At 39.6% G+C, this 14,329-nt stretch overlaps 2 protein-coding genes across 4 annotated transcripts in view; both read left to right on the forward strand.

Moving 5' to 3' along the window:
• The window catches only part of LOC131942279 (aspartyl/asparaginyl beta-hydroxylase), an 83,530-nt gene that overhangs the window by 23,706 nt on the left and 45,495 nt on the right, over positions 1-14,329 (forward strand). The gene's annotated exons all lie outside the window — the stretch shown is intronic.
• The window catches only part of LOC131942283 (acetylcholine receptor subunit delta), a 26,039-nt gene continuing 11,867 nt past the window's right edge, over positions 158-14,329 (forward strand). Inside the window, exons 1-2 of one of the 3 annotated variants that reach the window (XM_059302072.1) lie at positions 158-265; positions 8,368-8,995. In XM_059302072.1, coding sequence (XP_059158055.1) covers positions 8,940-8,995 — 56 coding nt within the window. In that variant the 5' untranslated portion in view covers positions 158-265; positions 8,368-8,939. Of the gene's footprint in view, positions 296-331; positions 778-8,367; positions 8,996-14,329 lie in introns of those variants that run through there. The other 2 variants (XM_059302070.1, XM_059302071.1) reach the window with 2 other exon arrangements.

The following is a 14,329-nucleotide window of genomic DNA, read 5'->3' on the forward strand; positions in this document are numbered from 1 at the left end:
TACATCGATGTAGACTGGAATCAGCTAATTACCAATTAAACAAATGCTTGTTTTTAATGACTCGATGAATAATTAATTTCAGCTGGCCCCGTAGTACCGCCGCTCTAGGGGGAACTGGTGCTCATTTTGTATTCAGCTCTAATGTCGAGGGTACAAGGCCAACAGGCTAAGCGAGTTTGTGGCTGAGAACGTCTCGCGATACAGAGCAGGCTGGGGCAGGAGCAGTTAACTCCAGTCACTTGACCCAAAGCGCACGTGCTGGAAGGTGAGTAGCATAGCGCCAGGTCCCATCCAGGTGAGTGAGTAGCATAGCACCAGGTACCATCCAGGTGGAACTGGTCATGTTTAGAGAAGCCACGTCTCTGGCTGTTTGTTTGTTTTATCTCTGCTCTTGTTACCTTACTTTTTTATACGAAACAATTACAACAATGAAGAAAATAAATATAACATGTGAATCGTTATGTATAAAGAGATAAAACTTGTAGACTATTAAACCACATGTTATATAAAAATGTGTGATAAAATAGGCGTATACTAAAACCGAACTGATGGGTAAATTTCGCGTGTCTTTAGGAAAATTCCATTTCGATGTTTTAATTAGAGGTTGAGTCTTTTACGTCCGTGTGTTTTATAAGGAGTTTTTTCGGATAGTTCATACAGGAGAGGTAAACTTGTTTGATGTGTGTGGCTAACCTTTCACTGTTGGAAAACACAACATTAGACCATAGTCGTGTGACGGTATTTTGCACAGTCGTGTGTCAGTATAATCAATCATAGGTCAGTATTTCAGTCATAAGTCAATATTTCATATCTTTGTGTCAGTATTAGTAGTTAACTCAGTCTTGTGTCAGTATTTAACCCAGTCACGTGTCAGTATTTAACCCAGTCATGTGTCAGTATTTAACTCAGTCATGTGTCAGTATTTAACTCAGTCATGTGTCAGTATTTAACTCAGTCATGTGTCAGTATTTAACTCAGTCATGTGTCAGTATTTAACTCAGTCATGTGTCAGTATTTGAGTCATGTGTCAGTATTTAACTCAGTCATGTGTCAGTATTTAACTCAGTCATGTGTCAGTATTTGAGTCATGTGTCAGTATTTAACCCAGTCATGTGTCAGTATTTAACTCAGTCATGTGTCAGTATTTGAGTCATGTGTCAGTATTTAACTCAGTCATGTGTCAGTATTTAACTCAGTCATGTGTCAGTATTTGAGTCATGTGTCAGTATTTAACCCAGTCATGTGTCAGTATTTAACCCAGTCATGTGTCAGTATTTAACTCAGTCATGTGTCAGTATTTAAGTCATGTGTCAGTATTTGAGTAATGTGTCAGTATTTAACTCAGTCATGTGTCAGTATTTAAGTCATGTGTAAGTATTTGAGTAATGTGTCAGTATTTAACTCAGTCATGTGTCAGTATTTGAGTCATGTGTCAGTATTTAACCCAGTCATGTGTCAGTATTTAACTCAGTCATGTGTCAGTATTTAACTCAGTCATGTGTCAGTATTTAAGTCATGTGTCAGTATTTGAGTAATGTGTCAGTATTTAACTCAGTCATGTGTCAGTATTTGAGTCATGTGTCAGTATTTAACTCAGTCTTGTGTCAGTATTTAACCCAGTCACGTGTCAGTATTTAACTCAGTCATGTGTCAGTATTTAACTCAGTCTTGTGTCAGTATTTAACCCAGTCACGTGTCAGTATTTAACCCAGTCATGTGTCAGTATTTAACTCAGTCATGTGTCAGTATTTAACTCAGTCATGTGTCAGTATTTAACTCAGTCATGTGTCAGTATTTAACTCAGTCATGTGTCAGTATTTAACTCAGTCATGTGTCAGTATTTGAGTCATGTGTCAGTATTTAACTCAGTCATGTGTCAGTATTTAACTCAGTCATGTGTCAGTATTTAAGTCATGTGTCAGTATTTAACCCAGTCATGTGTCAGTATTTAACTCAGTCATGTGTCAGTATTTGAGTCATGTGTCAGTATTTAACTCAGTCATGTGTCAGTATTTAACTCAGTCATGTGTCAGTATTTGAGTCATGTGTCGGTATTTAACCCAGTCATGTGTCAGTATTTAACCCAGTCATGTGTCAGTATTTAACTCAGTCATGTGTCAGTATTTAAGTCATGTGTCAGTATTTGAGTAATGTGTCAGTATTTAACTCAGTCATGTGTCAGTATTTAAGTCATGTGTCAGTATTTGAGTAATGTGTCAGTATTTAACTCAGTCATGTGTCAGTATTTGAGTCATGTGTCAGTATTTAACCCAGTCATGTGTCAGTATTTAACTCAGTCATGTGTCAGTATTTAACTCAGTCATGTGTCAGTATTTAAGTCATGTGTCAGTATTTGAGTTATGTGTCAGTATTTAACTCAGTCATGTGTCAGTATTTGAGTCATGTGTCAGTATTTAACTCAGTCTTGTGTCAGTATTTAACCCAGTCACGTGTCAGTATTTAACTCAGTCATGTGTCAGTATTTAACTCAGTCTTGTGTCAGTATTTAACCCAGTCACGTGTCAGTATTTAACCCAGTCATGTGTCAGTATTTAACTCAGTCATGTGTCAGTATTTAACTCAGTCATGTGTCAGTATTTAACTCAGTCATGTGTCAGTATTTGAGTCATGTGTCAGTATTTAACCCAGCCATGTGTCAGTATTTAACTCAGTCATGTGTCAGTATTTGAGTCATGTGTCAGTATTTGAGTCATGTGTCAGTATTTAACCCAGTCATGTGTCAGTATTTAACTCAGACATGTGTCAGTATTTGAGTCATGTGTCAGTATTTAACTCAGTCATGTGTCAGTATTTAACTCAGTCATGTGTCAGTATTTAACTCAGTCATGTGTCAGTATTTGAGTAATGTGTCAGTATTTAACTCAGGCATGTGTCAGTTTTTAACTTAGAATTAAAACTATAACATTTTACATTTCACAAATGTTCTCATTAATTGTTTACATGTGATGTGGTTACAAATAGCCTATTCCCTAAATGCTAAGTCGCCATTTGGCCAAGTTAATTAGATGATTAACGCAACTTTAATATAATCCACATTTAGAGCATGTAGTTGGTGAGCGAAATACATGCAGCACACACATAACACACATGACACACACATGACACACAGATATGACACACACTTGACACACATGACAAACACACGACACACAAATGACACACACACATGACACACATACATGACACACTTATGACACACACATGATACACACACATGACACACACATGACACACATGACACACACATGACACACACATGACACACATATGACACACACACATGACACACACATGATACACACACATGACACACACATGACACACATGACACACACATGACACACACATGACACACATATGACACACACACATGACACACACATGACACACACACATGACACACACATGACACACACATGACACACACATAACATAGACATGACACAAACATGACACAAACAAGACACACACATGACACACACATGACACAAACAAGACACAAACAAGACACAAACATGACACACACATGACACACACATGACACAAACAAGACACAAACATGACACACTAAGTTCCTGTTGACCAGATGATAGTTTCTGTGTTACTTGACCTTGATATATGCAGGAAAGGTGTGGTCAGCACTCTGCCCAATGTGTGTCTGTGTTGCTCCTATTTTTGTTAACATTGTGTTTCAATGTATTTAATATTTTATAGAAGAAAAGATCATATAAACTATAAACGATAGCATATTAAAAGCTGTATCTATCTAGCACTTTCGTTACCTAGGTTAAACGCACTGAGCTAAGATTAGATTGTACGAAGATACGACTGAGCTAAAAGAGACGATTTACAAAGGTTAAAAGCATTGAGCTAAGATTAGATTGTACGATGAGACGACTGAGCTAAAAGGGACGATGTAGGCTGACATTAGAATATTTGAATAGTTTTCCAGTCGTCTAGTGATGTAAAGATAAGCAAGGCATGCTGGGATAGCGTGGAAACTTTCCAGCAGTTTCATTGGAGGAAAACATTTATTTGACTCAACTTTGTAGAATTCACTTTTGACCTAAGAACATTTTTATAAATATTTTAGTTTGGTTTAATAATTTACTAAACCGATGTTTTAAAATTTCTTCTGCGAATTTTTGTTATTGTTGTCGTAAAAACTTTGTGTTTTTGTGTTGATAAATTAATATTAGATCCCAAACGTAGGTTTCTGTCAATTTTTTAGCAATTTCCGGCAACCGGAAGTGGTACTTTCAGTTTCTCTAAACCCGATAACTCGAGTACCGTTTCAGTTAGGTGGAAGAAGTTTCATATATACGTAAGTAGATTTCTTTCAACTCATAAAGCATATTCTAAAAACTTTTCGCTTCTATATATTTTCTCGAAAAAAAAACGAGCGGTTTTGTCACAAACTTCTATATTTCAATTGTACAATCTCAATCATCACTGTGTTATTTAAGAATATACGAGAAAGTTTATTATTTTACTTATTATTGATTTATTTTACTTAAGGATTTCTCTATAAAAATAATGCATGGTCAGAAACCCAAAGTATTATAATCAGGGGGGTTGGGGGATCAGGGGGGATTAGGGGTGGGGTTGTAGGGGTGGGGGTGTAGGGCTAATAAAAGTTAATAGCGACATCAGTAAATGTCATAGAAAATGTGAGAGTGGCATTAGATAAATACCCCGAGTAATTAATGTAACGTGACTGATTACCAAGAGGTCAAATGTCATTTACTGCCTGACATTTGGCACCAAATTTTTCAGACGATAAAAAAAAATGGAGGAACCAAATCTAATAATTAAAACCGGGATACATGTGTGCTGTTGTTGTTGGCATTTGTTGTGGATGAAGGTTTTATTTGTTTAAACAGTGTGAAACATTGTCTTCATGTTTACCTTTGATCCGTTTATCTAACCCTAACCAAATTTATCATGCATTCTTAAGCCAAACGTTTAGAATCTAACGCTAACCAAATGTATCAGGTGGTCTAAGCCAAACATTTAGAATCTAACCCTAACCAAATGTATCAGGTGGTCTAAGCCAAACGTTTAGAATCTAACCCTAACCAAATGTATCATGTAGTGTGGTCTAAGCCAAACGTTTAGAATCTAACCCTAACCAAATGTATCAGGTGGTCTAAGTCAAACATTTAGAATCTAACCCTAACCAAATGTATCAGGTGGTCTAAGCCAAACATTTAGAATCTAACCCTAACCAAATGTATCAGGTGGTCTAAGCCAAATGTTTAGAATCTAACCCTAACCAAATGTATCAGGTGGTGTGGTCTAAGCCAAACATTTAGAATCTAACCCTAACCAAATGTATCAGGTGGTCTAAGCCAAACATATAGAATCTAACCCTAACCAAATGTATCAGGTGGTCTAAGCCAAACATTTAGAATCTAAACCTAACCAAATGTGTCAGGCAGTCTAAGCCAAACATTTAGAATCTAAACCTAACCAAATGTATCAGGCAGTCTAAGCCAAACATTTAGAACCTAACCCTAACCAAATGTATCAGGTGGTCTAAGCCAAACGTTTAGAATCTAACCCTAACCAAGTGTATCAGGCAGTCTAAGCCACACATTTAGAACCTAACCCTAACCAAATGTATCAGGTGGTCTAAGCCAAACATTTAGAATCTAACCCTAACCAAATGTATCAGGTGGTCTAAGCTAAACATTTAGAATCTAACCCTAACCAAATGTATCAGCTAGTGTTGTCTAAGCCAAACATTTAGAATCTAACCCTAACCAAATGTATCAGGCAGTCTAAGCCAAACATTTAGAACCTAACCCTAACCAAATGTATCAGGTGGTCTAAGCCAAACGTTTAGAATCTAACCCTAACCAAATGTATCAGGCAGTCTAAGCCACACATTTAGAACCTAACCCTAACCAAATGTATCAGCTAGTGTTGTCTAAGCCAAACATTTAGAATCTAAACCTAACCAAATGTATCAGGCAGTCTAAGCCAAACATTTAGAATCTAAACCTAACCAAATGTATCAGGCAGTCTAAGCCAAACATTTAGAATCTAACCCTAACCAAATGTATCAGGTGGTCTAAGCCAAACATTTAGAATCTAACCCTAACCAAATGTATCAGGCAGTCTAAGCCAAACATTTAGAATCTAACCTAACCAAATGTATCAGGCAGTCTAAGCCAAACATTTAGAATCTAACCCTAACCAAATGTATCAGGTGGTCTAAGCTAAACATTTAGAGTCTAACCCTAACCAAATTTTTCAAGCTCGTAGAGACTAAGATAAAAGCTTCAAACTCGAAAGAAATGTTTAGTTCTGCCATTGAACATAAGCGTGACCAGTCAAGTCTAGTTTGTTTACAATTTAACCAAAATGCCGTTGCAACGAGACATTTTTTGTGTTGTTTTTTTAAAATGTGTTTAGTTACCGAATATATTGCAAAAAGTAAATAAATTTGATCTGTGGAAAATGTATTAAAAACAAACAGTTACTCTTTTAAAAACCACCTGCTTGAGAGTTTTCTGGGATAAGGACATTCAATCGCATCAATAACATGTAATCGACCAAAGTCTCTATCTGAACCCATCCGTTGGATTAAGTATCGATATTAACAACATATGGCCCCAGACCTAACTTTTATTTTTCAATGAAAACTATAAAAAAGGGAAGCAATTTTCATAATTATCACGCAGCATGGGATTTTTATCATAAATATCCCCCCGGAGTGCTCGCCCCTTGGTTAGACTAGCAAGAAGCGAGAGATCAAAAGTGCCTTAATGAAAGGAGAGCTGGTTTTCTTTCGTTTATATCACACTCATTAACGTCATGCGGTTTTTTAAATACCCGACTTGTTAAGGAACAGATAGAGCTATAAATAGATAAATTGGTGATTTATGGTTATTTATAGTTAATCGTTAAATAATAATGCGTTTTTAGGTTGGTTGATAAGATTATATATTAGTTTAGCTTATATGACATATAAGATTATGTATTAATTTACGTTATACACTAAATAAGATTACGTAGTTATTGTTTTTATATGGCATATTATGCCGGCATTTAAAAACAACAACCATCCTTTTAATAATAATTAAATATATCTACTTCGTTGACATTTTATTCCTATAATTATGAAATAAAACAAATGTACCAATGTACACACAGATTTAAAAAATTGTGAATGATGCCGACAACATAATTAAATGTAACAAAAACTAAAATGACCACCTCTGTTTATTTCAGGCATTCTTCACACCCCCCCCCCCACAACGAAATTGATTTTATATAGAAAATATATACTTTTACCAGTGTCATTCCCCCCCCCCCCCCACGGAAAAATTTAGCCCCCCCCCTCGAAAGTTTCAAGTGCCCCCCCCCCCTCCCCCAAATCGCCGTTGACCACTGTTTAGACCACCTTGTTGTCGCGGTACCATCACCTACTTCCGCTAGCACCTGGTACCCTTGTCTCCCTTGGTTCAAGCAACTTCTGAATGTCCCCCCCCCCCCCCTCCTTCCATCTTGCCCGCTGAATGCTGGGAGATCCATCAGCTCCCCACGAGCCGTAATTCAACAAATCCTCTCAATACAGGCAGAGTTGTCTAGACTAGATGTGATGGCGCCATCTCAGCATAGCCTCTACACCAGACGATCCCAAAACTCAGAGATTGATAAACCACGCGCCACTAACTCATTAGGGCAGACAGTTCCGCCATTAGTAAAACTGTAAAACCACTTTCCTGCGCCGTTACGGCCTCCGCGCTTACCGCGAAAGTTATTTTAGTTACATTTCATTGACAGTGTTGAAACAAATAGAGTGTGGGCCTACATTCGTATTATGCCGATTGGTTTTCTAACACGTTTGTGCAAGCAGAAAAAAAGATATTTTTTGGAGATTATTTTTGAAATATTTGTTTTATTGCCTATGAGCACCCCCCCTCCCCCTCCCTCCCCTCAGTCCCGTGTCGGTGATTAGACAGACTTTAAAATACTTATAGCACGCCGCACACGAAGATTTTTAATGGAATTTTTTTTTCTTGTACAGTTCTTCAAAAATATAGAACGAATTAATGTTAACTTGGTTTGATGTGTTGTGGTTGATAATTAATTAACAAAAACAACACTAATAAGTGTTAAGAAGGTGATAACGATCATTGGTGTGTGGTTTTATATTGATAAAAAAAAAGTTAAAGCAACAATAAAATGTTACATCTCTTTTAACAACTACAAAATGTTAAGTTTCTACTAGTAACAACGTTAAATGTTAAATCTCTTTAAATCTCTTCTAGTAATAACAAAATGTTAGGTTTCTGCTGTCAACAACAAAATGTTACGACTAATTTTTTTTCTCAGGTACAAAGTTTTCTCTAAAGGCTGTTTATACAGGCCCTTGTGGATACAGCCCTTGTGGATACAGCCCTTGTGGATACAGCCCTTGTGGATACAGCCCTTGTGGATACAGCACTGTCTTGGATACAGTCTGTCTTGGATACAGTCTGTCTTGGATACAGCACGTGTGGATACAGCACTTGTGGATACCTCCCTGTGTTGGATACAGCACTTGTGGATACATAACTTGTGGATACATAACTTGTGGATTAGGTTAGGTTGTCTAGCGTAAAGACCCTGGACGGTACTTTTGTAGTGCACTGTGTTGGACAGTACTGGACTAGCTGCCATCTTGAAGGTCAAGTTCTGACCTTTGGCGTGAGCAGGGGTAGGCACTAATGTAGAGGATTGTGGAAACATCGATTGTGCCGTAGTAGAGTTTAGAAACATTGATTGTACTGAAGAGGATTGTAGAAACATTGATTGTCCTGTTCTACAGAAATTTTTTACTGCGTGGATTTTCCGCTCTGATCTACCCCAACATAAACATTATTTATTTCAATTTCGCCTGGAGAGATCGGTTTAGATTAGGCAGGATGACGAAACAGGATATGACGTCATTATTTATACTTGTTCTTTTCACCTGCATCAGGTAAGTCAATATACATCTATATAAATATTTCGTTTAAATCTATTGTGTCTAATCTATTTTGGTGGAATCTATTTTGGAGGGTAAAGTAGTCTGTTCTAAAACAGATATTTAGCAACCTCCCTAACGCTAGAAGCTGGTCAGTTTTAAACGATAGATTAAACAAAAAAGGTGTTTGAGACGGGGGGAAGGGGGGCAGGGGGGGTACATATGTCCCCGGGCGCCGACCTTAGGGGGCGCCAGAATGGGTTGTAAAAACAAATTTAAATGTCATTTTAGCTGCATTTTTGCATTATAAACAGTTTGAGAGGGGGGGGGGGGTGCAAATCGATAATTTGCTCCCGAGTGGGGCGCCAAATTGAAAGTTTGTCCCCGGGCGCCGGGAAGGGTCGCTACGCCACTGGTGTGACGTCATAGACTCAAAGAGTTTTGGATTGTTCATTATTAGATTAGTTCACGTGTTCTGACTGATTCGGTAGGGCAACACGCCCGCGACATCACCCCCACCCGCGCCCCGCCCCCATCCAACAGAACACTGCAACTATCAGCTACAAACCCCCTCCCCCACCAGTTCCCAGTGCTCACACTGTACTGTACGGACAAGCAGGCACGTGCCCTCACAATAACAACACTACCCACACGTCTCACACTAACAACACTACCCACACGTCTCACACTACCCACACGTCTCACACTAACAACACTACCCACACGTCTCACACTAACAACACTACCCACACGTCTCACACTAACAACACTACCCACACTACCCACACGTCTCACACTAACAACACTACCCACACGTCTCACACTAACAACACTACCCACACGTCTCACACTAACAACACTACCCACACGTCTCACACTAACAACACTACCCACACGTCTCACACTAACAACACTACCCACACTACCCACACGTCTCACACTAACAACACTACCCACACGTCTCACACTAACAACACTACCCACACGTCTCACACTAACAACACTACCCACACGTCTCACACTAACAACACTACCCACACTACCCACACGTCTCACACTAACAACACTACCCACACGTCTCACACTAACAACCCTACCCACACGTCTCACACTAACAACACTACCCACACGTCTCACACTAACAACACTACCCACACGTCTCACACTAACAACACTACCCACACGTCTCACACTACCCACACGTCTCACACTAACAACACTACCCACACGTCTCACACTAACAACACTACCCACACGTCTCACACTACCCACACTACCCGCACGTGCTTGCTAGTTTTTGCTCCTGTCCAGGGAAAACCACGTGACCAAAAAAATTAGCCAGACGGCCGCGTCTGACGTCATTGTTTATTTCTTTTGTAAATCATTTCCACAGTGGCACGTCTATAGGTTCCAAGGTCAGGCTAGTCACATCTGTTAGGTCATGTCTAAGGTCAGGCTAAACATGTCTGTTAGGTCCTGTCTAAAGCTAGGTCTGTTAGGTCCTAAGTTCTGGCTAGACACATCTATTAGGTCATGTCTCAGGTCAGGCTGGACACGTGTGTAAGGTTCTTTCTAAGGTCAGGTCTGTCAGGTCCTGTCTAAGGTCAGGTCTGTCAGGTCATGTCAAAGGTCAGGTCTGTCAGGTCATGTCAAAGGTCAGGTCTGTCAGGTCATGTCAAAGGTCAGGTCTGTTAGGTCATGTCTAAGGTCAGGTCTGTCAGGTCATGTCAAAGGTCAGGTCTGTCAGGTCATGTCAAAGGTCAGGTCTGTTAGGTCATGTCTAAGGTCAGGTCTGTCAGGTCATGTCTAAGAACATGCTAGACCCATCTGTCATATAATACCATAGAATGTTTAACAAAGACCTAACTCGACCTTGTCTATTTCCTGACGTTTTAAAATCAACTCCCCCCCCCCCCCATAACACGCTGTAAACTCAATAAAATCTTCGTTCACCTACAGTGAGTGTGATATGTGATGCAAGTTTATTCTCTAACCCTGATCACGTGAACGATTGACCAATCAGAAAGACTGGCTTAAATTGTGTAGGCGTGGAACTGACGTGTAACGCTGTATTGAATTAGCTGCAGAATGTTAAGACGTCCGTAAACGTTGATTGACGGCCATTGAGGTGCTTCAAATACTTGTTCTCACATCAGTTACTTCAAGTGGCAAACATTTGAAAGAAAAATTACATTTAAATTTAAACTTTACCAATGGAAAGTATTTGTAGGCTAACAGTTTAAAACATAGGTTTTCAAATAACTGCTAGAAATGTTAGAAGTGGATTGGGGTTTTTCTGTAGAGTGGTTGGGAGGGAGCTGGGGTGGTTAATATATATCAGAGATAAAAATGTAGATTTAAAATTTGTGGGCCCTGGTCTTTGGCCAGGTCAGTCCACGCCCTGATCCGCCACTCATCAGCAACTATTAATTCTGTTTTGTCAAATATGGGAGGTTGGGGTAGGATTGAATGGTAAAGGAGCTTGGGTAGGGATGTTCAGGGTTTATATGTGAGTATCCTAAGGTTTGGGATACTGTCTTTAGAAACCTCAATATCTTTGTCATATAAACATAAAATAATTATCAGATCTCATTTCCTTATCCGATCTCTACTCCCAGCTAGTATTTAACAGCCTATGGCGTAAGATAGCTCACAGTTTGCTAGTTGCATATATACCGAGAAGCTGCAGTAGTATATGTGCATCCAAATTTTGCAGCGTTTGATCAACGACTTGAGGCACCTCGGGGTCAGGTCTTGGGTGCACTTGGGGTTCAGACGTGGGTGCACACGCTGCTGGTAACGAGCAGCCTACCAGACGGTGTGTTGACATCAAACAGAGAGGAAATAAACCGCAGCCGTGCTTGGGTTCAATAAAAAAGTTAAAGTTCGAAATGTATCGGGGCTCAACTCATCAACATCCGGTTGTAAATTAGTTTAAGTTTTTCTTAATTTTGTTTTGAAAGTATAAAATATGAACACCACCCCTCCTTTTTTTCACACCTACATTTTTAGCATTCTTCTATGGTATCAGGTTTATGTTTCAGTTGAAAGATTTAATATATATTGAAATTAATTTTAAAAAACTACAATTTTAAGAACGAAATGGCACCGAATAAACGAACTAATTAGTTTCATTTATTTGCCTAAGAGGCTTTTAAAGTTTTAACACACCGACTAACAAAGAAATCTTTTTTTTTAAAAATTGAATGGTATAAAAATAACCATCGATGCCAGGATTTTTATCACCGCTCTAACGCCTGACGTCAGATTTAATCTAGCAGACGTGAACGTAGAATTTACTACCCGAGACTTGCCAGATAAAAAAAAAACACCAAATCTTTCCCGCGGTGAGACATTCAGTGCTAAGTGTTTATTTTATTGGTGCCACTGGGGTCAATTTTTGGTAAGGTGGGTCTGGCACTAGGAGGGGTGTGGTACAACGGGGGGGGGGGGGTCCGGTAAGGTGGGTCTAGTAATAGGGGGGTGGGTCTGGTAAGGTGGGTCTAGTAATAGGGGGGGTCTGGTAAGGTGGGTATGGCACTAGGAGGGGGGTCTAGTAAGGTGGGGCTAGTACTAGGGTGGGTCTTGTAATAACGTAGGTCTGTAAGATGGTTCTGGTACTTAGGTGGGTCTTGTACTAAGGTGGGTTAGGTACTAAAGTGGGTCTGTTAGTAAGGTGGGTCTCGTGCTAATAAGTGTCTGGTACTAGGGTGGGTCCTGTACTAAGGTGGGTCTGGTACTTAGGTGGGTCAGGTACTTAGGTGGTTCTGCTACTAAAGTGGGTCTGTTAGTAAGGTGGGCCAGGTACTAAAGTGGGTCTGGCACCAAGCCGGATTAGCAGCACTGCCGGCCAGATGAAAGCGGGCGTCTAACACGGGAACAAACGAGACATCAAACTTGTCCGGGCTTTCTCTTTTAAGGGGCGGCGCTTAACCTTCCTGGCCTAGCTAATTAAGCATCTAATTACCATCTAATCAAGCATACAATTACCGATCAGACCCCATTACCTGGAAACCACTTGAGGATTACGCACAGCCACGGAATCTCCGGGTCTAGACCAGAGCGAAAGTGGGGAGTCACACACACATACACACACACACACGTTCGCACACACGCACACACACTCACACTCACACACTCACTCACACACACGTACGCACGCACGCACGCACACACACACGCACGCACGCACGCACACACACGCGCGCACACACGAACACACACAAACACACGCACACACATACACACAGACACGCACACACATACACATACACACACACTCACACACACATACACACACGCACAAACACACACATACAAACACACACACATGTAAATCCCATTGCATAGCTACACATAGGCCTATGTTATGATTCGCCTTGGCGAGTGTGAATGCAGGTGTATATGTGTATGTTAAAGCGAGTGTGAATGTAGGTGTATATGTACATGTTAAAGCAAGTGTGAATGTAGGTGTATATGTACATGTTAAAGCAAGTGTGAATGTAGGTGTATATGTACATGTTAAAGCAAGTGTGAATGTAGATGTCTATGTTAAAGCAAGTGTGAATGTAGGTGTATATGCGCATGTTAAAGCAAGTGTGAATGTAGGTGTATATGTACATGTTAAAGCAAGTGTGAATGTAGATGTATATGTGCATGTTAAAGCAAGTGTGAATGTAGGTGTATATGTACATGTTAAAGCAAGTGTGAATGTAGGTGTATATGTACATGTTAAAGCAAGTGTGAATGTAGGTGTATATGTACATGTTAAAGCGAGTGTGAATGTAGGTGTATATGTACATGTTAAAGCAAGTGTGAATGTAGGTGTATATGTACATGTTAAAGCGAGTGTGAATGTAGGTGTATATCTGCATGTCAAATAAAACTCAAATAAAAAAATTTGGCTGTGGCAAGAAATTTGATGATTTGTTTTGATTACAACTGATAAAGAATTGATTTTAAAAGTTAAATATGTGTAAAGTAAATGAAGATCATGTGACTAAAAAAAAATAGTAAATCCCATCATGTTTAGGTTGAAGCAAAAATATGCGTGTGTAAGTTTAATTGATTGAATTTTTGATGGGTGAATTAGGTTGTGGGTGTGTTTGTTGTTAGATTGATTGTGTGTGTGTTTTGACGAGGGGGGGTGGTGCTTGTGTGTTTGAGTGTGTCTGTGTGAGTGTGTGTATGTCTGTGTGTGCTTCTTTTGTGTTTGCGTTATGACGAGGGGGCAGTGCTTGTGTGTGTGTGTGTGTCTGTGTGTTCTTGTGAAAGTGTGCAGCTAGGTGCTGTACCGACCTGGTTATATTTGCTTATAATGCGCCAGTATCTGTAGAATGTTCCGACTTC

Source organism: Physella acuta, unplaced genomic scaffold, assembly GCF_028476545.2.
Source record: "Physella acuta isolate Inbredline_101_S28 unplaced genomic scaffold, ASM2847654v3 ptg000398l, whole genome shotgun sequence".
Taxonomy (NCBI): Eukaryota; Metazoa; Mollusca; class Gastropoda; family Physidae; genus Physella; species Physella acuta.